A 23,305-nucleotide genomic window follows, 5' to 3' on the forward strand; every position below is an offset into this window, starting at 1 on the left:
CCACCCGTACAAGGCTGAAGCCCCATCTGACCACGCGCGTTCATCCCTTTATCATCCGCCTGGCTTCTGGCGAGCGGCTCAGTCAGCTCGGCGTCATCTCCATCCTGAGCGGGGCCGGGGACGGCGAGCAACAGCCGCGGCTGTGCCGAGCATCCCCGTGCTGCTGCGCCCAGCAGGAAGCCCCGGCAGCCCCCGCCCCGCCGGCTGCTCGCTCACCATGCTGGATATTTTCATCCTGATGTTCTTTGCCATCGTCGGCCTGGTGATCCTCTCCTACATCATTTACATGCTCTAGAGCGATGCCGGGGGAGAGGCGGCTCAGCATCAGCCTGGCAAGCAGCGCGCGGCGCAGGTGAGACGTCTGCGACTCGTCCGGCCAGGCTTTGATTCCTGGGGAGGGACGTGGCTGGGGGCAGAGGGGAGGAGGGTTATAATTTGTTTATTATTGCCGTTGGCTCCTGCTCCCCCTGCCTGGCTGCAGCAGCCGGGCTGACGGCCCCAGTGCAGCCTTTTCCTGCTGGGTGCCGGCAGGAGGGCACCGGCGTTGGGTTTCGAGGCAGGCCACAACGCGCCGGCCCTTGCGCGGCCGCTGCTTGCTCCCTGCGGGGGCTCCTCGGCCCCTTCCCGTGTGGAAACGCCGCGCTCCTTCCCCTCCTGCAACGCAGGCCCGCGGCTTTTGTCCCCACGAGGGGGAGAAACAGAACAGCGCTGGGGAGACGCAAGGAGCGATCTGGGTTGCATCATTGTAGAGGAGCTGGGGGGGTCTTGGTGCCCCCCATAAGCAGCTGGGGGGGGCTCCCTGTGCTCATGTTTTTTTTGGGGGGGGGGGGGCTGCTGCTCCCTGTGCATGCTCGTGCTGCCGCCCCCCCCCCCATCCCCATGCCTGCCCCCCCATCCCAGGGCGCAGCTCACACAAGCATCTCCTTTCTCTCCCACAGCCGCCACCCGGCCCCACTCGCTCGGATCCTTCTGGAAAAGTGTCAGCCCTCGCAAGCGAGCGGCTTCCCACGCCGGAGGAGGGAGCAGCGCGGGGTCGGCACTGCTGGGGGGGGCTGAGGGGGTGAAGGAGGGGAGATGGGGTGGCGGGGGGACGCCGCACATCCACTGCCCCACTGAGGGATGCTCCTGGGAGGGAGGCGAAGGGTCCTGACCCCTCCCACGTGGGTTGGACCCTTGGGATGAGCGCTTCCAAGGTCCAGGATCTGGGTTCTGTTTTGGAAAGCACTTGGGTTTTTTTTTGTGGAAAACGATCAAGGAGATGAAATAAAAAGGAGGAATGATGCAGGAGGAGATGAATGCGCCTGTGGTGTTGGCCATACTGAAATGCACCTCCCGCTGCCCCCGGGGACAAACCCTGCTCCTCGGGGAGGTGCCGGGCGTCCTGCAGGCAGTGGGAAGGACATGGAGGTGGCAAAACCACACCGAGACCTCTGCATGCCCCAGCACGAGGGCAGCCACAGCAGAGGTGTCAGGGTCCCTGACCCAGCCCAGAGGGTGCCCAAGCAGCCACGCCGGGGCTCAGCCTCTCTCGGGTGCCCCTCATCCCCCCAAGGTCTCCGTTCATCTCAACGCACAAAAGGAACGTTTTTAATCCGATGGAAATTTCTGTGGGATGGAAAGACCGTTTCAGAGCTTCATTTTCCCCAGCTTTGAGAGGTCTGGGAAGGTATTGGGGCACCCACAGGATTTTTTCCTGTCCTTTTATGAAGCCCCGCACCGAGCCCCGCTGCGTGTGTCAGCCTCCTAGAAGACAAGGTTTTCACACACCTGGCCTCTCCCAGAACACCTTTTCCTTGTAAGCAATAAACACCTGAAACACCTCCAATGGGGAAAGCTGCTCGTGCCTCACCCCTCACCCACGGCACCAGCACGGGTGGGTGGGAGAGGACAGGGCCCAGTGCGGGTGCAGGGGCAGCGCAGGCACCCACAGGCGCGCTGGAGCTGGTAGGTGAGACTTTTGGGTGAATGAGCTAAAGAAAGGAGAGGGGTTGTGGAGTCGGGAATGCTGGATGCGGTCAGTGCTGCCAGCTGCATACGCGGCTGGTTTCCTGTTAGTAGAACTCCCAGAGAAACGCGAGGTTGGTGACTTTGCCTGTGGCTCCCAGGGCGGTCTCAGCGCCGCGGCCTCAGCCCCAGCCACCCTGCAATGCTAGAGCAGCTTCTCCTCGCTCCACACCAAATATAGTCGAAAACCAGAAGCCTGAAATATTCTGGGAGGAATTTCTTCAAACATAAGTCATGTTCTCGATAAGCTCCGCTTCGTGAGTTGGTATCTGATGTCAACATCTGCAGTGATTAAGAGAGGAGTGAGTAAGGAGGAATGCGTGGAATGGAAACTCAGCTGAGTGTGAAACCAGGAACAATAATTTTCTCTTCCTCTGAGCGCTCCGCTCGCCTCGGAGGGCCTTACGAACCAGCCAGCTATGCATAACAATCGCCCCACATCAACCAGCTCGGTGCTGGGACCAGCAGCTGCTCTGCAAGGTGTGAGGGCTGAGCAGGGCTGGAGAGGTGCCTGCGGACAGACGGACGGCCACGGCAGACGCAGGACAGCCGGAGCAGTGCGGGTACAGTCCTCCAGTCCTCCGCAGCTCCAGCTGCGGTCGGGATCGGTCCCGGTCTGACCAGGGCAGTACTGGCACAGGGGGAATTTTGCTTCTCATCCCAGCACGGTGTTGTTGGCTCCCCACGACTGCAGTTAAAAATCAGTGGCGGAGGAAGAAGCACCAGGTTCTCCACTGTCACTGTCACCACTCCAGCTGTGTGGCCTGGGGCTCCCCACCTGGATGCCGTTAGCCCAGCGGTGTTTAATTGCGGGAGGTGACCAGGTGGTGATACTGCAAAGCGTGGCTGCGGGGATGGCTGCAGGTGTCGTCTTCCAGTTCAGACAAATCTGGTTCGGGAAGTACCGTTCCGGTGGGTCCGAGCTTTGATCCTTCGGGAAAGAAAGTCCTTGTCTGGTGGAAGTGTTGGCGCATGTATGAACGCTACAGAAATCCGAAACTAACGCCAAACACTTGCTGAGCTATTGTGTATGTAAGAAAAAGAGCAGTGATTAATAATAACTAATAAAGCCATCAATAATTCACATCTGGCAGCTACATAAAACTCGCATTCCTGAAGGATCTGCTGCAAGAGCGAGCTAGTGCTGGCAGAGCTGACATTTCATCTTTGTCTACTGCTGCCAGTGAATCAAAGAACTTACTTTTCCCGTATCGCTGTGCTCACATAATGGCACTCCTTGTGATGGGCTGAAATTTATCACCGCTGTACTCGGTCCTGGGAGCAGAGACGCACGCTGGCAGGGAACCTCCACCCGTCCTGTGGCTCTTTGTGTCACTGCACGGCAGAGCAGCATCACACGCGAGAAACACAATGGGCCGAGGAGATGTGGTGGATGAAGGCTCTGCTCCATTATTTTGAATTTCATCTGCTGAGGTTATTTATTGGTAGCGAGTGCTGCTTGCAAGGGGAGGGATGGTAACGAGCTGGGCTGGAGCATTCCGCCTCAGCTGCTTCTTGGCTACGTTTCCCTGCCGCTCTGTGCACTGCAAGTCTGTTTTCCCTCGTATTTTGAGATCATTAGTGATCGGTCTGGGGGCATTCAGTTCACTGAGAGGGTTTCAGAGAAAGAATCTTGCATTTTGCTCACTTCACTAATTGTAAGTAGCTACAGCACAATTGTGGTACTGCAGCATGCTCGCCCATATATCCTTCAAACAGCTAGAAAAAAGGGATGTTAGGAGCAACTGCTAGCAGGCACGCCTGCTCCCAGGGAAAGGTTTCACCTCTGCCATCTACCGGCACACCACAAAGATCCTCAGCAGATTTACTTCCCGTATCCACTCCTGAATGTAGACAAATCCTGTCTGTAATTGTATATTCAAAAAATGTCGCAGGAATTTTTAACATGCAAACTTCCCAGCAAATCATCACAGGGTTGTTGTCAGCTCATTACTGATGAAATCAAGTGAGGGCAGCTGAGATAAATTGGTATCACTTCAGCTGCTTCCAGCAGTTGAAGACTGGCTTTCAAAAGCTCAACATAGGTATCCACAGCTAGAGTTTAGTCCTAAAGGAACGCTAAAACATCTGGAAAGTCATTCAGGTGGAGAAGAAGAGTATTTGATAATATGAAGAAAATAGCCATATTGCAAACAATGCACAGTAAAGTAAGTGGTTTTTATTACGTATTACGTATTTTTGTTTTGAAGGCAATGTAGCAGAAAATCAAAGGTTTTTGTAAGTAGCAAACATTTATATACGTTACTGAAATGGTGACCTTAGCCTATGTGTATTTATTTAACTTGTCTTCAACTTAGCAAAGTCCTATGAAAGGCAAATACACTTCAACAGTTCAGTTACTACAGCAGGTGGGGAGAGGGATTTGAAGTTTCTTCTGCTTTATTGGTTAAAAGGCACCTGGAGTTTGAAGGAAAAGAAAAATCAAACTACTTAATCAAAACAGTTAAATTGCTTTCACGAATCAACTCTTTCTGCCAAAATTGAACATACAATCTATAGAGCACTTCTGTCACAGAATGTAAGAGTTAGTGAGAGAGAGACCCAGGCAAACTGGAAAAAATGTAGCTGTGCTTCTCTAATTACGGCTGTCTTTTTTTTTTCTCCTTGGATTCCCAAGAGAAAACAAAATTAAAAGATCAAAATGTTTTTGGTTCTGACCTAAGATAACATTCTTTATTATGTGTATGTGCATCAAATATGAAAACCATGTTACTTTTATTGCATATGCAAACATACACAGTGGGAAAAGAATGCAGTTTATGTTCCCAAACCGAAGGCCCCCAGCCCGCTTCCTCAGCGCGTCTGAACACAGCCTCAGAGGAGCCTGACGTGCAAAACTCTGCTTTGAACACATAGAGGTCCCCCAGTACGTTCCATGAGCTCATTCAGCTGTTATGACATGTATGCCACTAGCTTCTCCTGCCGTCACTCCAGCTCTTACTGGGGTAGAAACTAGAGAAATAACCAGGCACCACTATGCAAATGTAAAAAAATAAAATAAAAATAAATAAAGGGAAAAGACATCCAGCGGGAGTAGAGCAAGAGTCTGTACAATTCAGAGCATCAGACAGTGTTGCTGTTGCTTCTCATGGTCAGGTACAGGATTTCCTTATGGAAGTTAGCTTGTGCATTTACAAGGTGAAACAAATTCAAAAAGCTGATGTCCTCTTCATCACGATCCCCTACAAGCACAAAAAAAAACAGTTAAGAATGGTCAGTGAAACTAAATGGCTTCTTTGAAGCTAAATCTTATTCAGTGTTTTCAACAGAGGCTGAATCAGCAACTTCTGCTTAGATTTACGAGGCATCAGCTACTGCACCTGATGGTAGGACAGCTGTGGAATAACACAGGAGACTCTCTCCAAAATTCCTTCATCAGTTTGTCCAAAGATGGACAAGAACAATTGTGCATTAAGACAAAAATCTGTCCTAACTGAGCTGTACAGATTGCCAGCGTAATCAGTCTCAAGTTCTTATCAGGGCTGACAAGCTGTGGACAGGGAGCAACTGCAGCTTGTTGAGTTGAACAGGCTGGCTGGCAGCTGCTCAAAGCCTGTGTTTAGAGCAGCCCAAAAGGGCTCAGGCCCAGTGCTCTGGTGGGACGTATTTTTAAAGGACTGTTGGTTTCACCATCTGTGGCCGTAGGAGTCTCTTAGTCCGAGTCTCTGCAACTCAACCCCACCCCAAGTGTATCTACCTGTTCTAGCATTTGTGGGCGAGTGTTCACACTGGCTGCTTGCACGTTCATTTCTACAAATAGTGCCTGCCCTGAAACTGCACCAGGGGATGCTTTTAGCATCCCTTGAAAAGATGCAAACTGTACTTAAGGTGACAAGCCCAGATAAAACAAACACTTTTCCTGATTACAGTAATTGATCGATTGCTATATGTTGTCAAAAACTTCAAGCACTCCAGTATCCTTCTGCCTGGAGGGGTAGGGATGGAGGGCAGGCTGTTATGTCACATCAGCTGTGTTGATTGATGTCTTGGTCAGTGCTAGCTCCTGATCAAAGTCCAGCAGGCTTACCGGACAGTACTGCCTGTAGCATGTCCATGATCATATGAGCAAAGGCGTTCTCCACGCTCTGCAGGAAGTTGTTTCTCTCCCCTGGAGTGCTGAAAACTTTGCAGACCTTCTGCATCATTTTTACTGCCCAGTCCATGCAGTACAGATCCTTCTCACAGACCTGACGTACACAGGAAATACTAGAACACACTCTTTGTGATGAGTATTACAATTTAAAAGGCAAGATTTAATCTCAGAATTAACTATTGATTCTAATGAATGACTGAATTTGTTGCAGGCATGCCCTGGAAAATTAAGGCTTGTTATGGGGACATGCAGGTTGTTTTTATTGTTGGCAAGCTAACAAAGGAACTTCTCAGCCTTTTGCTAGTGGCACTTCTCCTCAGGAGTAGGCTTGCTACCTTGCAGAGATGTGTTGGACAGGGCCCAGAGGGCAAAAGAGAATGAAGACTCTTGTTGGACTAGTCATGGTTTGTAGGAGCAGATAGGGACGCAGTTTTCAAGTCTAAGAAAGCAAATCGGGGTGTAGAGAGACAAAAGGCCCCGCTCAGTAGAACTCACCAAAGCCAGGAAGACCACAAGTCTGGCTAACTCAAAAGCTCTTCCATTCACAGCTTTGCTGGCCATGAAAGTGAAGCAGATGTTGTTCCCACTCAGAATAAGAAGCCGAGCATTGTTCTCCATGAGCCACTCCCGGGGAACAACTTTGCAATAAAATAAAGACAATTTTAGTGATTTTTTTTCTTTTTAATTATTATTTTTTGAAAAGGAAGGAGTGCCATTAAAAACCATTCTGGAAGACGTGAATTTATAAATTGTTGGCTTTGGTAGCTAACCAGAACTTGTGAGGAGACACTCTGAAATACAGAGCGATGAAGTTACACAAGCAATTCTTACCAGCACTACAGTTAGAGCTCTTCACAATAGCTTCTATGATATGATCTCACCCAAAACAAACTTTCAGTGTAAACGTGAACATTGTTCTGTAGAATTTTGGTTAGAGCAAATATTGTTTGGCTTATCCAGCCTGGGCAATGTTTCCTTAATAATGGTTACACAAGATTTGAATTTTAAGGTTCTTCATAGATTCTTAAAATACTTCACAATGGGGAAAGCCTGAATTTATAACCAGTGCTGGGTTTCTTTCTTCCCCAGTTACTGCCTGACTTCCAAGTGTAATGACTTTTCCAGTTACGCTTCAGCTACTGTAAGGAATATTGCAGTCAGTTTCCCAAGGCACCCGTGTGTCTGAAACACAATTATTGCCAGATTTGGAGGACGTGAGCATATAATCCTATGGATTAGTGATAAAGGCAAAAACACACCTGACAGCTCATCCACAAGACTGATAACATCGTCTGCTGTCCATTCTCTAGCTTCCGTATCATACAGCAGTTTAATTGCATCTGCTAGACCTTTCAGACTGGTCTCATCTGTTGGTCCTTCTATCATTTTCTGCCAAACCACATGTCCTGAGCAATATTAATCACAACTGCTATTAAGTGACAAAGTAATATTTTTAAGCAAGGAAAGGTGCTAAACTGGGCCTTAAAGCAGAGTCAGGGGAGGGGAATTCAGGTAACATAACTCAGTCTCTGTGACAGTGAGATTTTTTTCCATCTGCTATTTAATAGGGACAGTAGTAGTTGCAGCATGAATCACAGAGTGATTTAAAGAAACCCTGGTTTAACAGTTAAGTGAGAAAGGGGCTTTTCTTCAGAGAAGCAGATGCTTCTTTGAGGTGCATTCAAGCTAACTTTACCCTAAGTGCGGGAGAATAGAGGAAGAGAGGTGCCATTTCTTCACTTGAATTGTAACTTTATTTATTTATTTTTTGGTATATGAGTGTGTGTATATATATGTATGTGCACACAGAAAGGATATGTATTTTATACATACATATATATATATGCACACACACATTGGTCAGGTCTGGTTAAGCAGGAGGATTTTTTTTCTAGGCAATACAATTACAGTTTATTTGCATAAAGTCCGTTTTTCAGAAATGCTGTATCCTACAGGAAAATCTCATTCCCAGGGAACAAACTTTGAAAATTAATCCCTGAAACTACTCACCGTCAAGGGAGGACACTGGCCCAAAGATGATATACAACAGGCGAGCTTGATTAACCATTGGCCACGGCTTTAAAATACGAGTCAACCAAAATGCAGAATCACTTCGATGAATCCAGTGGTTCAACAAAACACTACGACAGAATAACCTTATCCGCAGCTCCAGCTTCCGGGCACTTCCTGGGGTAAAAGAATGTAGATATAGCTCCATTAAGCCTTGCATAATACAGATAATCATTTTATAGGAAGAGAGAGAAGGGATTTCTTAAGGCTGCCCAAGAACATCTGAGGGGTTCATTAAATTCTCAGCTGTTACTTCCTGAGTTTGGCTCTTTTGAATACATTGCAGTAATTCAGGCCATAGATTCTGTCAATGCATCCTCTGGTACCTTTCTGTAGCATCTCATGTATGCATTCAAGGGCTCTCAGCTGTGTTTTTTCGGTTACTCTGATCTTTTCTCTTTGATGGCATCAGTAAGCGGCAATAGGAGGAAGTGTGTGAACGGCCATGTATAAAGTGTTCCACAGAAATGCCTGGTTCTGTGCTAGCTAACTTAAGAATTTATTGAGAGGCATGTGCCACTTCAGTGTTGTATTTCAGAAATATTAAACCTAACTTTTTACTGCATTTATATTTTTTTTGCCTTCCCATTGATTCACTAGCAGTGTTGTACAGTAGGAGACATTCCAGTCCATGTTGCTGTTCTCTCCGTATATAACTTATGCACTGGTTTGATAATGGAATAATAACATTTAAAACAAAACACATGACCTCGAGAAAACTTTCTTCACTATAGGATATGTGTCAAAGACAAACGCACTTAGCTTTGCTTTTGGTGGAAAAAAATGTATTTATCTATATGAAAGCAAAGTATTTAAAATGGCCACTTTCTGCATAATACTGGAGCTAACAACATACGTATGAGTCAGGAAAGGAGCAGTACTAAAAGGCTCAGCTGAGCTACAACGTTCTCAAATCTAGATGCATCTTGTTTGCAGTAATCAAGATCCATTTTCTGCCTTCTCCATGACAGTGCAGTTTGATTTTGTAGGACCTTTGTCTGCTTTGATGATTACCTGGTTTGCTGCTGACAACTGTCTGTACTTTACGGGGTAAATTGCTCAGTTCACAGAGGAAGTTAAAAACCCGGTGACACTCCAGTTCATCCCAGCCTGCTGTTAGGATCTAAAGATTACAAAAGAAAGGGGGGGGAAATAGATGGATTGAGCCATAGATTTAGATCACAATGCAATTTCTCATATTAGATAAATCAAATCTGTCCTACAATTTATCAGAAGAACAGAAAGGGAAGATGGCATACCTAAAGTGTGGCTGCCAGCACAGCATCTCCCCGATGAGTGTAGGGAAACCATTATCTGCTACAGGAATGCTGTACGTTGTACCAGAGGACGTACTTAAGAATCAAAAGCCTCTAACAGTGTTCCACATTCAGGCCCAAGATCTTATTTTTTGAACCTTATGTGGAAAAGTACACAATAGTGTTTGCTACAAAGACAAATGTCCTGGCACAAGTAATTGTCTTATCCTTTGCTTTTAAACTAAGTGATCTCTCCTCTTGGTTTGTGAATTCGAAGCTGTGTAACAAAATGCTCCCCTTCTCCAATGTCTTCTTAGATAATAAATCACTAATCAAAATCCAGACTGCTTGGTAGTGAAATCCAGACCAAGGAATTCTCCAGAGTCAAATCAGCAACTTTAACAACCACAAAGGAAATTCAGAGAACTGAGTGAATAAATACCTCCTCCCCCCTCCCCAAACCTTAAAACAGTCTTAAACTTCTGAATATATTGCAAAACCACAGATTAATTTATAAAACTACTTTAATTTTCTTTTATATTTGTGATACTTGCCTTCTCTCCAGAGAGATACTATACCTGTAAAAATACCCCGTAGCACTGTAATCCTAAACAATGCAAAGGACTTGGACAGCCATTAAGTTTAAAGCAGGAAACCTATAAGCACAGAACATTAGTAACTTGTTGTAACTGCCCACAAGGAAATTCCTGAGACTGAAGATACTCAGTACTCCTTGTGTACATTAATACTGATTATGGGCATTCAGAAGGAGTCCCTTTTCTTATTGTATAAGGCAACACGTTCAGTACATATGTGATAGTTTAGCTTTAATTTCAAAACCAGGGTCGACTGGGTGGCCAAAAGGTATCTAAGAAGAGCAATGCTATTTGCGGGAGATTTAAATTTCTTTGGAGAGCTGTGCTCTTCCACCACAATATTTCTAGTTATCCACAAACTGAAGAGAAGTTAACATCTGATCTTGGAATATGAGGCGGAAAATATTTTGGGGGAGAAGTGATATATTTTATTAGCCCAGCTGACGCATTTGGGGAAAGCAGGTTTGGGGCTAAGACTGATGTAACAAATCACCCCCAACTCTCCTCTCTATTCCAGATTTTCATCCTCCATCAGTTCCCTGATGTAACTCACCATGTAGTTACCACAAATAACTTGTTTAGCTCAACTGAGACAAGGGGGAAGAGGGAGAGATCTGTTCTGGGGTGGCAGAAGGGGATGTAAGAACTGCTTAAATCAGCATTGCTTCTCAGAAAAAAATCCCAGAAGAACAGCCTCATGTTCAATACGCTGGTTTAGGCTTTTTTTATTAGTAGTAAGAAGAGACTGATTTCAAATCAATGAATTCATTATACTGTGGTAATAAACTCCAGCAAAGGGATTGTAAAAGACAATTCACTAAAAATTACCTTATAGAAATGTGACAGTTCAAAGCACTAGTGAAAGGAATGTGAACTTACTTCTGAGAGTATCTTGTGTATATACTTTAGCCTATCTTTTGTAGGTAATAGAAGTGTGCATCTTTTAAGCAACAATCCTGTGAACAAAATGAACACACACACAAATATGAGTACGCATACGCGGCACGTACACTTCTGAATTACCTTAAGCATTCACATCACGTGCATGTGATGCATTTCTCACCAGTGAGAAAAAGATGCTAAGGCAAAAAGAGCGGCACATAACAGTGAGCTGCGCTTTGTAGAAGAGATGTATGCTTTGTAGCAGGGGTACCTTTGACAAAAGGAATGCTGTCAGGAAGTATGTAAGCTTCCTACAGCATAGCTTGTTTGTTATGTTGTCTTAGAGTCTCTATTAGTCACAACTAATCCCTATTAAAATAACTATATTGCTTTTAGAATTACAGCTGTTAAAAATATTGGAAATAAACGTTGCTTGTTGCACCTCTTTTAACAGTCCCCCAGGGAACTCCACTTTTCCTTTACATCATGGAAAGCTGAGCTTCCAAAATTTTTTCAAGATAACCACATGCTCTAAAAAGCAAATATTCTAAACTCTGTTAATGTAAAACATAGCTAAGAGGTAAAATTATTTTCCTATACAGGGCTGAAATGGTATGTGTTTAGGATGTCAAAGTCTGGAGTTCATTATAGTGTGGAACAGCTGTTTGTTAAGAAGCATTTTTTTTCTAAACTATTATGAAAATGGGTTAACAGCTTGCTCTTCAAAAACTTCTACCAGGATAATATATAGAGAGAGCTTGTTAATTAATCAAACAAATCCATAGAAAATCTGCTACTTTTCTTCCTGAACTGTCAGTCTCTCCAGAAATACATAACTTCTCCAACGTCAAAAAGTACTTTATACATTTACCGTGGTTCTAAATTGACTCTTTCCTTAGAAGTGTGTTAACATTCTTCCATGACAGACATAATTTATTTATCAGCCTAGGACATGGTCCAAAGCTCAGTAAAGTCAATTTTCTGTTGACTAGGTTAGACTTTGGAGAGAACTCCCTGAAGAACAGTTGAAACTGTTAAGACAATGCAGTTGCAAATAGGAATACAGCCATCAGTTTGGGGAAAAAATATGCTGAGTTAAAAGGGTTGAGCAAAATGTACTACCCCTAGTTTTGCACAGCAAAATCCCCTCTGTGCTGAAGGTCAGTGCCACAGTCAGTTATAACTCAAGTCCATTTTAAACAATGACTGAAATTTTGACCCCATTACAAGTAATGGAAGATTTTACCATGCACTAGAGTGCAGCCAGACTCCTCTAAGTTTAAGTGAGATTTATGTATTACATAGACTCTGTGCAGGCTCTCTGAACAGGAATGAATTTTTCCCATTGAGTCCAGTCTTTCCTGCTGTAAAGTAAATATTGATTTTGTAACTGATCTCTTAAGAAAAACATTTTCTTGAGCCTTCCACTGATGAGATAGATATTGCCAATGATCTATATATTTTAAATATGTCATGTTTTTTATTACTAGGCCTAGACTACAGTGATGGGTTCACACCTATATTTAAATAACAAGTTGTCATTTCATATGTGGTTACTACAATGCCAAAATCAATTTAGATTTTTTTTTAAACAGTTTCAAAGTATCAGGTTTAATTTTAAAAACAAAACAAACGCTAAAATTATTTTAAGATACCCCAAAACCTACATGGATTGCTTATAATAAGATGTCTTTATAGTCTAAATGACTGCAACAGTATTCCTCTACTTTGTGTATACCTTTATTTAATGTCTTAAGTTCAAACCATACTTCTACCTATAATTCTGCATCTAACCATGGCACCATTTTATTTCCCTGTCAAATAAACTCAACGTTTTTTAATCAGCTAGATAACAGTTAATTGATATGGATCAAATTAAGATTTAATTTAATTTGTTTCTGATTGATTAATGCTTATTGTTGGTGGGTGAAAAAAAAATTCAGCCTTCTAGATGCATAAGAAAGAATGTTCCTTTTCGGAGTGATGGGCTGAATGAGTTAGAATCAGTCTTTTAAAAATTAGTAGAAAAAAGTTAGAAAGCAAAGAGTTTCTAATATGAAGATGTACAGCGTTCTTCACTACCACCAACCCTATGTTATTGTGATCTGGGTTTCTATTATGTTATGCCAAAAGAGGTCTGAAAAAGAGAACAATTGAATCTTTCCATCCAGAAGGAGTTATACCATGACAGCCAAAGTGCAGGCATTTCCACGTAAGTGAGAGGAGAATGTGTTCTTCATGCTCATTTCAGCCTTTGAACTCTGATACACGGCTGCCAAGGGGAATGCTGATCAGTGACAACTGTGATAACATTTTCACGATGAGCATGCTTCTTTTCTAAGAAGCGGAATGTGATCTGCAATACATCTCCAGTAGGCTATCAGGCTTTCTGATGGAAATGGTTGTTGGTCATTTTAGAGCTAGACTGCGTTTAAGTACTGCAGCTACATTTCCCAGACTGAGGAATGCAAGCTAGTCCAAAGTGATACATGAAGGCAGTCTGAACAGCCAAATTCCTTAGCTAGTGTGGGGCCTGGGAGTCTTGGTTTCTGCTGCAGTTTCCAGTTGTGGTGTCCAAATAAACTAAATTTGGAAAAACCTACTACTGAGAACTGATCCAGTTCCTCTGCTCAAACCCTGCTTTCCATTTACTATGAAAAAATAAAAAATAAACATGGATGAGGCAGAACATACATTATTTTCTCCAAAACTAAAAGGTTTTGGAATCATTTCAAGCAATACCACTCCCCTCCGATTTAATGGTATTTGAGTAGGCCGTTTGACATGGGGAGGAACTTTAACCTTAGAGGGAGTTGCACAAATGTTTTGGGCCATACCCTCAGCATTTTACCAATCAATGCATATAACAGAAGAAACCTTTTAACCAAGTTTGGTTCTCTTGTAAGTGTTACCATTTGCATTAAAGGATCACCTAGAGATCTGTAGTGCTCTAATATATAGGATCCGTCTCTCTTGCCAGGTAGCTCAATGTTATGAAAGTCTTGCAATAACAGCCTTCGGTTTCCTGATGGGGTTGAGATGTAAGTAATAAGGCGGTTGCTGATGGTTTTTGACACCATGCACAGCATGCTGATATCCTTCACTGCAAAAGCAAAATTCAGTATGCATGTAAATTTTTACTGCAAGAAAAATGCTGATCAGTAGTCAATAACTTTATCTTACTTCAAAAATAGGTCAAGAAATAATAACAATAATAAAGTATTACTGTTTATCTCCTTTGCCAGCAGACAGTGATTATTATAAATGTATAGATCTAAGGAATACTTTTCACATAATAGGCAAAAAGAACTTCAGATAGTCTGCAATTATAAATTATTTTTGGTCATGTGGTTCTTCATACATTAAAATTCAGAGAATAAGTCACATAAAATGACTACTATCTAAAAGGTAAAACATTTTAAATAATAATGTTTTTTTCTAAATGGAAAACTTTTGTGGTAATTTTCAGATATTTGAAGTAATACCTTTCTTATTAGATTCTCACCTGAGAAATAATTCAATAGCATTTGAAAGATTTCTAATGGACTTATTATATTCTCACCTGAGAGATAATTCAATAGCATTTGAAATATCTCTAATGGCAATGTTTTAAAATATCCAAGTGTTGACAGAGATTGGGGATCCGTATCCATGACTTCGCAGTGCTGTCTGGAGTGACGGTTACTGCGTCTGTATTTCTGGTTAGGAATCAGGGTGTAGCTGGTCCTTGCAGTGGATGTCATTGTTCTGTTAGTCTCATCAATTCATTCTGGAGAGAAAACAGGGAGAGAAACTTTTTCCTACAGCATCTAGCATGGCTTAATTTCATATAACAACTACGTGTGTGATATACAAATGATATAACATCGCCATCTCAAAAAATTCAGTGACACAAGTTTTCCCAAAATGAAGGTCTGAAAAGTAAAGAGTTTTAAAAGAACAATAAATATGTTTTTATGATTTACCTTCTGGTTTCTAGTCTCTAGAGTAGGTACACTTCATGTTGTCAAACAACGAGACTCACTACATCTTAAAAAAATTAACTGAGATTTTTCACACTATTTTTTGATTCCAGAAGATGAGGCTTCAGGGAAAATGCCAAAGAGAATGAGTGCTGCAGTATAATTACAAGAGCTGGCAGCACTGGTAGTAACACAACTGGAATCTGTCCAAGCTGCACTGCAACATCTCTGTTACTATCAGCGGGAAATACACTCAGAGAATAGACCTCATTGTTTCAAATATTAAAAATTTACAAAAATTACAGAAAACAAGTTCCAAACATCCTTCATATTTATTGCTAAAGCATGCAAGCCAGGCCTCTCTAATATGCCACTGAGCAAAATTGCCACATCCACAATGGAAGCACTGTTTATACCGACAACTGGAAGAATATGGGGCACTTCCTTACCCGTGTTACAAACTGGTTTGGCTGACTGGTGCTTGTGCACTGTTTAGAGTGCATTCCTTACACTGAGATGTTAGGAAGTTGTACTTTGGCGGAAGCATTTTTAGTTTAGGTATGTTATTATTCTAGCTAGCTAAGGAAGCTTATACTTTAAACTTTCCCAATGCTCATGAGCAAATGTGACTGCTCCTAGAATGAGTGTTTCATTTGGCTCTTACACTACTTAAGCAAGAGACAGAAAATTGATGTAACCGTCAAGAATCCTTTAAGAACTTTCCAGAAATCACCCATAGATAAACACGCAGTTATATGAAAAAATGTTTATCTTTTAAAAGCAAAGAAAGCATGGTCTGAAAATCAGTGGAAGTTTTATACACACAACTGTGGATTCAAAACAACTTAAATTCCAGGTCTTGTGTAAAATATGCAAAGTAGCTCCAGTCCTGTTTAGAAACAGGGCGCCACTAAATTTTGTTCAAGATAGGCTAAATCTGCTACCTATTTCTGATTCTTACTTTAGAAATAAAGTTGTAATCCTATGTTACTTTCTTTTCTTCCTCTGTTTCCCTTACTGTCTTTAAGAGGACTATACTTCAATAATTTATGGCATCTTTAAGTGTTTTCTGAAAAGCTTGCCTTGGGTCTGCATGGGGCCGGCGGGGAGGGAATACTTCAACACAAGGGAAGTTTTCAGAAGTAATCAGCCAATTCCAGTCTGTTTCTATTCAACTCGACTGAAGTTGGATTGACTACCATTATTGTAACTTAGAGCAGGGCTAGATAAAGTTAATGTAAATAAAAATGAGTACAAGCAGGAAGTTTCATAGGCCAAAGCTTAGAGACTTTACTGAAAGCTCCCATTTGCTTCCTCTCTGACTTAATGTGTTTTTTATTTCTTAGGGAGTTCCGCCAGAACAGTGCAAGGGACTGTGCACCTCCATCTGCTTCTGGGACACCACTTGTTTAGAGAACTGCTTAATCAAGACTGGAAATTGAAAGGTAAACGTTAAATATTTAACTAGCTGAACCCATAGCACTAGCCAGGAAGGGTCATCTTATTTGTTGCTATAAACTGATTTGTTTACAAGCCAGAAAGCATCAACTTTCAGTCTTCTATACAATGTTTCTTATCCTTAAGCAGTCGCTAAATTCCTGCTAATTGATGCACTTTTGTCCTGATCAGTATTTTTCTGAGTATGTGTTACCATTTGGCAAACATTTATTACAAAAGGTTGTTTACTTTGGAGATTGGTTTGGAGCATTTCTGTTTCCTTTCCTCATCACAAATTGCATAAACGAATCTCTTCAAATATTAACAGGAATTTTCCCTTTTTCCTTGTCAACACACACAAAAACGTACAAGTTCAAGTGAGGAATGACAAACCTCAGGGCACCCAGCACAGCCACGGAGTACATAAATACTTGCTACCCCGTGCCTGCACCAACAATTTACAGGAAGCGTATTTATATTTGTAAATACTTGTTACCCCATGGCCTACACTGACAATTTACAGGAAGCGTATTTATATTTGTGCTGAAGGTTCTAACATTGGGTTGGTAGTTCAAACCAGACCCATAAACATCTAAATCTGTGTATAACTGTGATGAGAAAGCATAGTTCAGGGAACCCCGATCCCGCTGCTGATGGTGACGGGGATTTCTGTGTTGTGAGGGATTGCTGGTTTGGGCTCATCCCTTTGGGAATTCCTCAGAGGGGAAATGCCAACGTCTGATTCTTTTGGCAGAGACTGGGCTGCACGCGCTGCTCGGGCGACAGCGCTGGATGGAACGGTTTATATTTGGCCTTTTACCTGTGCTTTTGTGTCAGATTTAGTGGGGCTGTGAGGGATCCTTAGGCCAAATGACAAGCCCCGTGCACCCCACTAGGCCGCATTCCTCTCTGTTCTCTGGATCCACTCTCACGTGCAGCCCTCCAAAATGCGGGTTAGCTGCCTGAAAACAGGGACCTGCACCTCTGCACCCACGTCCAGTTAATAGAGAAGGCCACGCAGTCTGTACCTACCCACAGACAGGACTTTATGAGCTCCGTTTTACCTCACGGAAATGCCTTCCCCACACGTACCCCGGGGCCAGGCCGCCCGCCAGGCTGCCTGAGGGGAGCGGGCAAAGGAACGGAGGCAGCGGCGGGTGAGCAGGCCCTGCCGCCTGCGATGAACACCGTGCGTGTCCTGGAGGGAAAAGGAAACACTGAAATTAATTTTATTTATTTATTTATTATTTAAAACATAACTGATTTTATTTCAGTCAAACATCACCACCTCCTTTACTTGAGTTCAAAGGTGGGGCTGGGCAGGGTTATGCACGCAGCAAGATGCACACACACACAGGGGCACACCTATGGCTGTGTGTTTTGGTCAGGAGCCAAACTGTTTGTAAACCCAGCGCAAAGATGATCAGTTGCGGGGCGGTGGTTATCAGCGGGGTGATGGCTGCTGCAGTAAAAGGAGCAACAGATGTTTTGGAGGGAACAAATTACTGCGTCACTTCATTTCATCCGTATTTCAAAAGTATTAATAATAATTCCTCCCTTCCTGTCTGTGTGGTGTGGGAATTATTAGCACAAATTATTGCGCTAATTGGCTTGCGATAATTATTTTCCCGCCTTTTTCCCTGCTGCCCCTTTCAGCAGGAAGCCGCAGGCTCGGGGCTCGCCTTTCCCACCTACTTGTCCCCACCGCCTTTTGAATATTCAATGAGACTGTTATATTACCACGCCCCCTCATGAATAACCAACTGTTGTGGGGTGTGAGGCTTGTGGTCATGGCATGGGCAGGTGGTGAATGTTAGGGCGGCCACACGGCTGTGGGTGTTGTGTGCATGTTGCTGTCATAGAATCATAGAATCATTAAGGTTGGAAAAGGCCTCCCAGACCATCTGGTCCAACTGTCCCCTACCACCAATGTCACCACTAACCATGTCCCCAAGCACCTCATCCAACCTTTCCCTGAACACCCCCAGGGACGGTGACTCCACCACCTCCCTGGGCAACCCGTCCTAATGCGTGACTACTCTTTCTGAGAATAAATGTCTCCTAATTTCCAACCTGAACCTCCCCTGCCGCAACCTGAGGCCATTCCCTCTACTCCTATCACTAGTTACCTGTGAGAAGATGCTGACTCCCAGCTCCCTGTCACTTGTGGTACCGCACAGCCCCGATGCCATGCAAAGTTGTTCCCACCAGAGGCCAGGCCCACCGAGCCCCGTCCTCTGTCTCCTGGGGAAAAACATGACCCCAAGCAAAGGAGGCAGGCTGTGGGAGAAGCTTGTCCTTACACAGGACATGAAGCCTGCATGCAAACTAACAATGCTGCAGAGGAGGGATGTCACAGCACCAAGGCACAGTGCCATAACTTGTGTCTTGGAGCAAAGCTGTAGTGCTGTAAAACAAAAATATGGCATAATACCAGCTGCAAACACTGCTAGTGGAAGCTGTGCTGCAACAGGCGGTTACAAATTGCTGTGCGGCCACTGAATGCTGTTACTCTGCACTGTAAGAGAGGGCACAGCATCGTTCTCGGTGCTGGATGATCAGGGAAAAACACAGCGAGCTACCATTGTCTCTTGGAGCAGTGAACAGTTCATATTCACTACAAAACTGATTTTAGAACTATTATTTCTTTTCAGTGCTGCTTCTGAAATAGCTCTAAATAACTACTTCTTTGGGGGATAGTAACAGAACCCCTGGGGAGAGGTTTTCTTGCTGCTCCTAAGGCACTTCCCATACGATGGCAGCAGAGGGCTGCAGCTGCCTTAAAGGACTTTTCCCCAGTAGGCTTTTCTTCACAGATTTTTTTTGTTTTTCCTCTGTAAGTTTATTGAAGGAAAAAATTGCCTTAGCAAAACTGAAATAGAAACCAAATAAGAGTCAAACCCAAATATAATAATACAACATCCTCTGGTAACTGCTGCTTAAATTAATGACAGTGAGAGTGGGAACGCCATGGTGATGTAACCATAATTCCAAAATTCACCTTGAAAAGGTGAATTAGACAAGTGTGCAAAAATAATGTGGTTCCATAGCGGTTGCATTCTGCATCCATGAGCTCCTTCAGCATTACTGTCACACATAGTAAAGTATCATTCTCGTCTTCCTCCTGAATGAGTTCCTGTTTTGCCTTGCTGTGTTCCCCTAGGGAGAGATGCATTTTAGGGATGCCTGAGTAAAGACTTTCACGTTTTTCTACTTGTTCATTTGCTGGAAACACTGGTACCTAGTGACCAAGTACCTTTGCCTGGGGAAAATGGAGCATATATGGAGTATGCTTCCCCTGGAATAATTTTAGGGAGCCTGACAGTGAATTAAGGGTTTCTTAGTTGGGGGTACATCCAGATTCCCGTCTTAAACATGCACTGGTGGATCTAACCTACATAAATATGTCCGACTACTTAATGATTGGCATAATTAATGATAGTAACAGTGACACCGACTTCGGCAATTAAATTGTGTTGTGTGGTAAAAGTATTATCTCATGTTTGTTTCAAATTGGATGAGTGACTCACGGTTGTGTTTTTTATTTGAGGTTCTGTAATCCTAGCCAATGTTTGTAAACTGTTCTGAGATGACGGGATGAAAGCTAATAAGCAAAAAAGTACAATTGAGTTTTATACACTATGGTAATGGTTCTGCTCGGGTGCTAACTGCTTATTCTATGCATGAGTGGCCTTGTCTTGTGTACCCAATTTATCTTTGCCCTGCCTACGCTGTATGTGTGAGCAGAGTTATGTAAGTCTGGTAAAAATACCGGTTGTGTCTTGAGTGCTCTGCTACTGCCAATGATAGCAACGGTGGCAGCATATTTAAATGACAAGAGCGGGACTTCGATGGAGTCAGCTTTTCAAATATGTAGGGTTTAGACGGCAGACAGCTGCTAGTGAGATTTTCCGAGGAGCGCAGGCATGTCAGGCATCTAAAACTCATAGGAAGCTACGAGGTAGATGTGAATGCTCCGAAGCTGTGTTCCAGCACTGCATTAAATTCTGCAGCAATGCTCGTGTAGCAGGATCTAAATCTTTACTTCTATTAAAACACCACGGCTTTCACTCATTACACATGCATGATTTTCAAGAAAAAACATGGCAGAACCCTGTGATAAGATCATCAGCTATATTTAAATGGATAACTAGGTGCAAATAGGAAATAAGACCGGTTAGTTAGGGATACCTTAACAGAAAAGCGAGGAAGAATTTTGTGCTTCAGGGTGGGGAAGGGGAGGCCCCTGGGGCCCTGTCCAGCCCCAGTGGTGCCAGGGTTTTGAATATGGAAAGGATTGTCTCGCTCCCCCCATCCTGTTCAAGCGAGCCTTCTTACATTTTAGACGCTGAGGGCAGGAAGCGCGTTACAGTAATGCCAAGCCACTATGTTCAGCCTCCCAAAACTGGCTTTATATATTACTTATTTAAGGTGTTCTTCTTGCCTTTTAGTTTAGAATATACTTTCTTCATGTCTTCCGATTTTCCCTACTTCCACAAGGGCTAGATTCTGACTAAATAACTAGAAAGCTATTGAGCAATGGACAGAAAGATGGCATTTTTTGGTGGTTTCTTGAATTGAGCTGGGGCTTTAAAAGAAAATGCCAAATGTGGTGGGACTCAAAAGAGAGTAGTGGAAAAAATGCACCACTAGGACCAGCACTAATAAGAACAGCATCTACTGCACTGTAAACATTACAAAATGGAAATAATAATAATAATAAGCCACAGAAGACAAAGCGCTTCCAAGCTTCATGTCACTTCATATGCAGTCTTAGGCAGTAAAATTTCATCAGTATTTACTCTGTTTAAATCTAATTTTTCCTCATTTGCCAAATGTGAGGTTTCAGTGAAATTCTGAAATGTTATTAAGGAGCTCCGATGCAGTATTTCATTTATAGTCGAAGAGAGCAGTTTAAGGCTCGTTATGAAATGAAAAAAGTGTACAATTAGTGGGGGGGTTGTTGACTCATCCAGCGCGAGCTCTACTATGTGTTGTGCAAGGACATGGAGCAAATTAAGGCTCTGTTTTGTATCATCCCTTTTAATGAATTCTCCTGATAAAATCACCATGTCCTCTTTGGTTTGCAGTTCTATTTAAGGGCTGCTGAAAGGCTGATGAATGGCACAGGTCTAAGAGGGGCAGGAATGTATACATCCAGCGTCCTGTCCCAGACCCCTGGCATTGTTTGATCTGCTCGGAAGATGATCAGAATTTTGATAATGCAAAGTCCAATTTTCATGTTATTTTGCTTGCAGAACACACCAATATGGATGAGGTGCAGCTGGAGGAATTAAAAGGGAAAAAAAAAAAAGATAATTGAAAATCCAACAAAAAATAGGCAAACAGGGTAAGAAATTACAAAGTAATTACTTAATACATTCCATGTACTAAGTGATTAAGAGTAATACCTGGCCTGGCTGCTCTGATCCTTGCTGCAGTTCTGTGGTGCTGTGTCATCCATGTACTCACTTCAACATCAAAACAAAGTGGCATCCTACTGAACTCAGGGCTGCAGAAAATCACGTCAGGGTCTTCACTACCACACAGAGCTTCACAGTGTCCCTGTTCCTCTCTGGATCCTAAGTGTCTTAGTCTGGGGTGTGTGAGGAAGGGGAGCAGAAACTGACTTAATGCCAGGACTTGCCATTTTCTCCTCACCTCTCCAAGCTGGAGCAGGGAGCCGAGGGACTGCCTCAAGGCTGCTTGGAAGTTACGTGGCAGTGCTGAGGCTGAGTCCAGAGCTGAAGGAGGAGATATAGAACTGAGACAACAGAGGACACACGGGTGGTACGGGTCTGTGCCCTGTGTATCCAGACATTTAGGGTCCCCCTCACGTCAGAGTAGTCCCTTGGCAGTTCCCAAATCCTAGCTGAGGATCTGGTCTCTGTGTTTTCCAGTCTGCTCCTTCCCTAGAAATATTCCTTATATTATTCCTGTCTTCGGCATTCCTCCATCTTCCAGATTTGCAGGGAAATAGATACCAGCACAAAAAAAAAAAAAGAAGTGGATTACTAAGAATTCATTAGCATCTCAAATCAAGTTCCTCGGGTTTTCTGAAGAGCTGAGCAAACCTGTCAGAGTGTAACTGGTGCTATTCCTTTCTGTTTCTTTTTAAGATGCAATGTTCAGCCCTAAACAGATGGGAACCTGTCAGCACAACATGGAGATAATTATCCGTTTGAGCCATGGGAAGCTTCATAACAGATAGGAAGTTGTTGCAGCCAATACCTCTCTGCTTTATGATCTTATCAGTTTGCTCAGGCTGAGCATATTGGTAGGCCCTATTATTCCTTCGAAGAAACACCAAGAAAAACCTTGTTTCCATAGGGAAAAATTCACTGATGATTTATGAATCAGCAATTGATCTTCCTTGGGTATTTGGGTTTGCCTTATATCAAAGCACGGAGATCTGACCGTGATAAATAACTGAGCTTTCCAATCACGTCTCTGTGGTAGCAGCTGTTCGTGTAGCTCTGTAAGAAACTGGGGATGCGATCAGCCAGGAGCAGTCTTTGCTTTTATCCTTACAAAGTGATGGCCTGGGGTCTGGAGGGCGTCTCAGACAACTCACTCCACTTCATCGTTGTAGCACGGTGCTGGGAGGCTGGTTTGCTCTCGTCCTTTCCCTGGAAATGCGAAACTGAGACCCTATTTATTGACTCTTAACAAGCAGAGATTTTTTTGCTAACCCAGAATCAGATGGTGAATCCCAAAGTTTCCTCCTTATACTTCTGTCTGGAAAATTACATTTTGCACACCTAGGCCTGGTCTTCACTTAAGATTTGCTGTTGCTGCCATGTTAAATTATCGTCTCCTCTCTCTGTGCGCAATTAGTGCTGCTGTGCTCCACGTCAGAGTCTGATGCGTTTCACTGAGCAGAAGGGTGATACCTTACAAACATTATTGAGGCAGAAATCTGGTATCTTTCTGGGTGAAACATATAACAGAAATATAATAATCACTGTTGGAGTATTTTTTGTG

At 43.4% G+C, this 23,305-nt stretch overlaps 1 protein-coding gene across 3 annotated transcripts; it reads right to left on the reverse strand.

Moving 5' to 3' along the window:
* Positions 1-4,179: 4,179 nt before the first annotated feature.
* FBXO47 (F-box protein 47) lies at positions 4,180-18,011 on the reverse strand. Of its 3 annotated transcripts, none has more exons than XM_040537138.1 (11): positions 17,354-18,011; positions 14,485-14,691; positions 13,855-14,025; positions 10,920-10,996; positions 10,023-10,100; positions 9,203-9,311; positions 8,129-8,305; positions 7,378-7,524; positions 6,614-6,756; positions 6,053-6,212; positions 4,180-5,207 (listed from the first exon to the last, which is right to left on the reverse strand). In XM_040537138.1, the coding sequence occupies exons 2-11, from the start codon at positions 14,663-14,665 to the stop codon at positions 5,089-5,091; spliced, it is 1,362 nt and encodes a 453-aa protein (XP_040393072.1). In that variant the 5' UTR covers positions 14,666-14,691; positions 17,354-18,011; the 3' UTR covers positions 4,180-5,088. The 3 variants fall into 3 exon arrangements, with proteins under 3 accessions (XP_040393072.1, XP_040393073.1, XP_040393075.1); XM_040537139.1 differs by lacking the exon at positions 17,354-18,011 and adding an exon at positions 17,142-17,342; XM_040537141.1 differs by lacking the exon at positions 7,378-7,524 and having other exon boundaries at positions 17,354-18,003.
* Between the last annotated feature and the right edge of the window lie 5,294 nt (positions 18,012-23,305).

This window comes from Cygnus olor, chromosome 25 (genome assembly GCF_009769625.2).
Source record: "Cygnus olor isolate bCygOlo1 chromosome 25, bCygOlo1.pri.v2, whole genome shotgun sequence".
Lineage (NCBI taxonomy): Eukaryota > Metazoa > Chordata > Aves > Anseriformes > Anatidae > Cygnus > Cygnus olor.

Coding starts and splice junctions, on each gene's coding strand:
- FBXO47 (XM_040537138.1), bottom strand. CDS start 14,665: ATGACATCCACTGCAAGGACCAGCTACACCCTGATTCCTAACCAGAAA. Junction 10,997..13,854: donor AGAGCACTACAGATCTCTAG/GTGATCCTTTAA, acceptor TTTTGTTCACAG/GATTGTTGCTTAAAAGATGC. Junction 6,213..6,613: donor TTGTGGTCTTCCTGGCTTTG/GTGAGTTCTACT, acceptor TGTGTACGTCAG/GTCTGTGAGAAGGATCTGTA.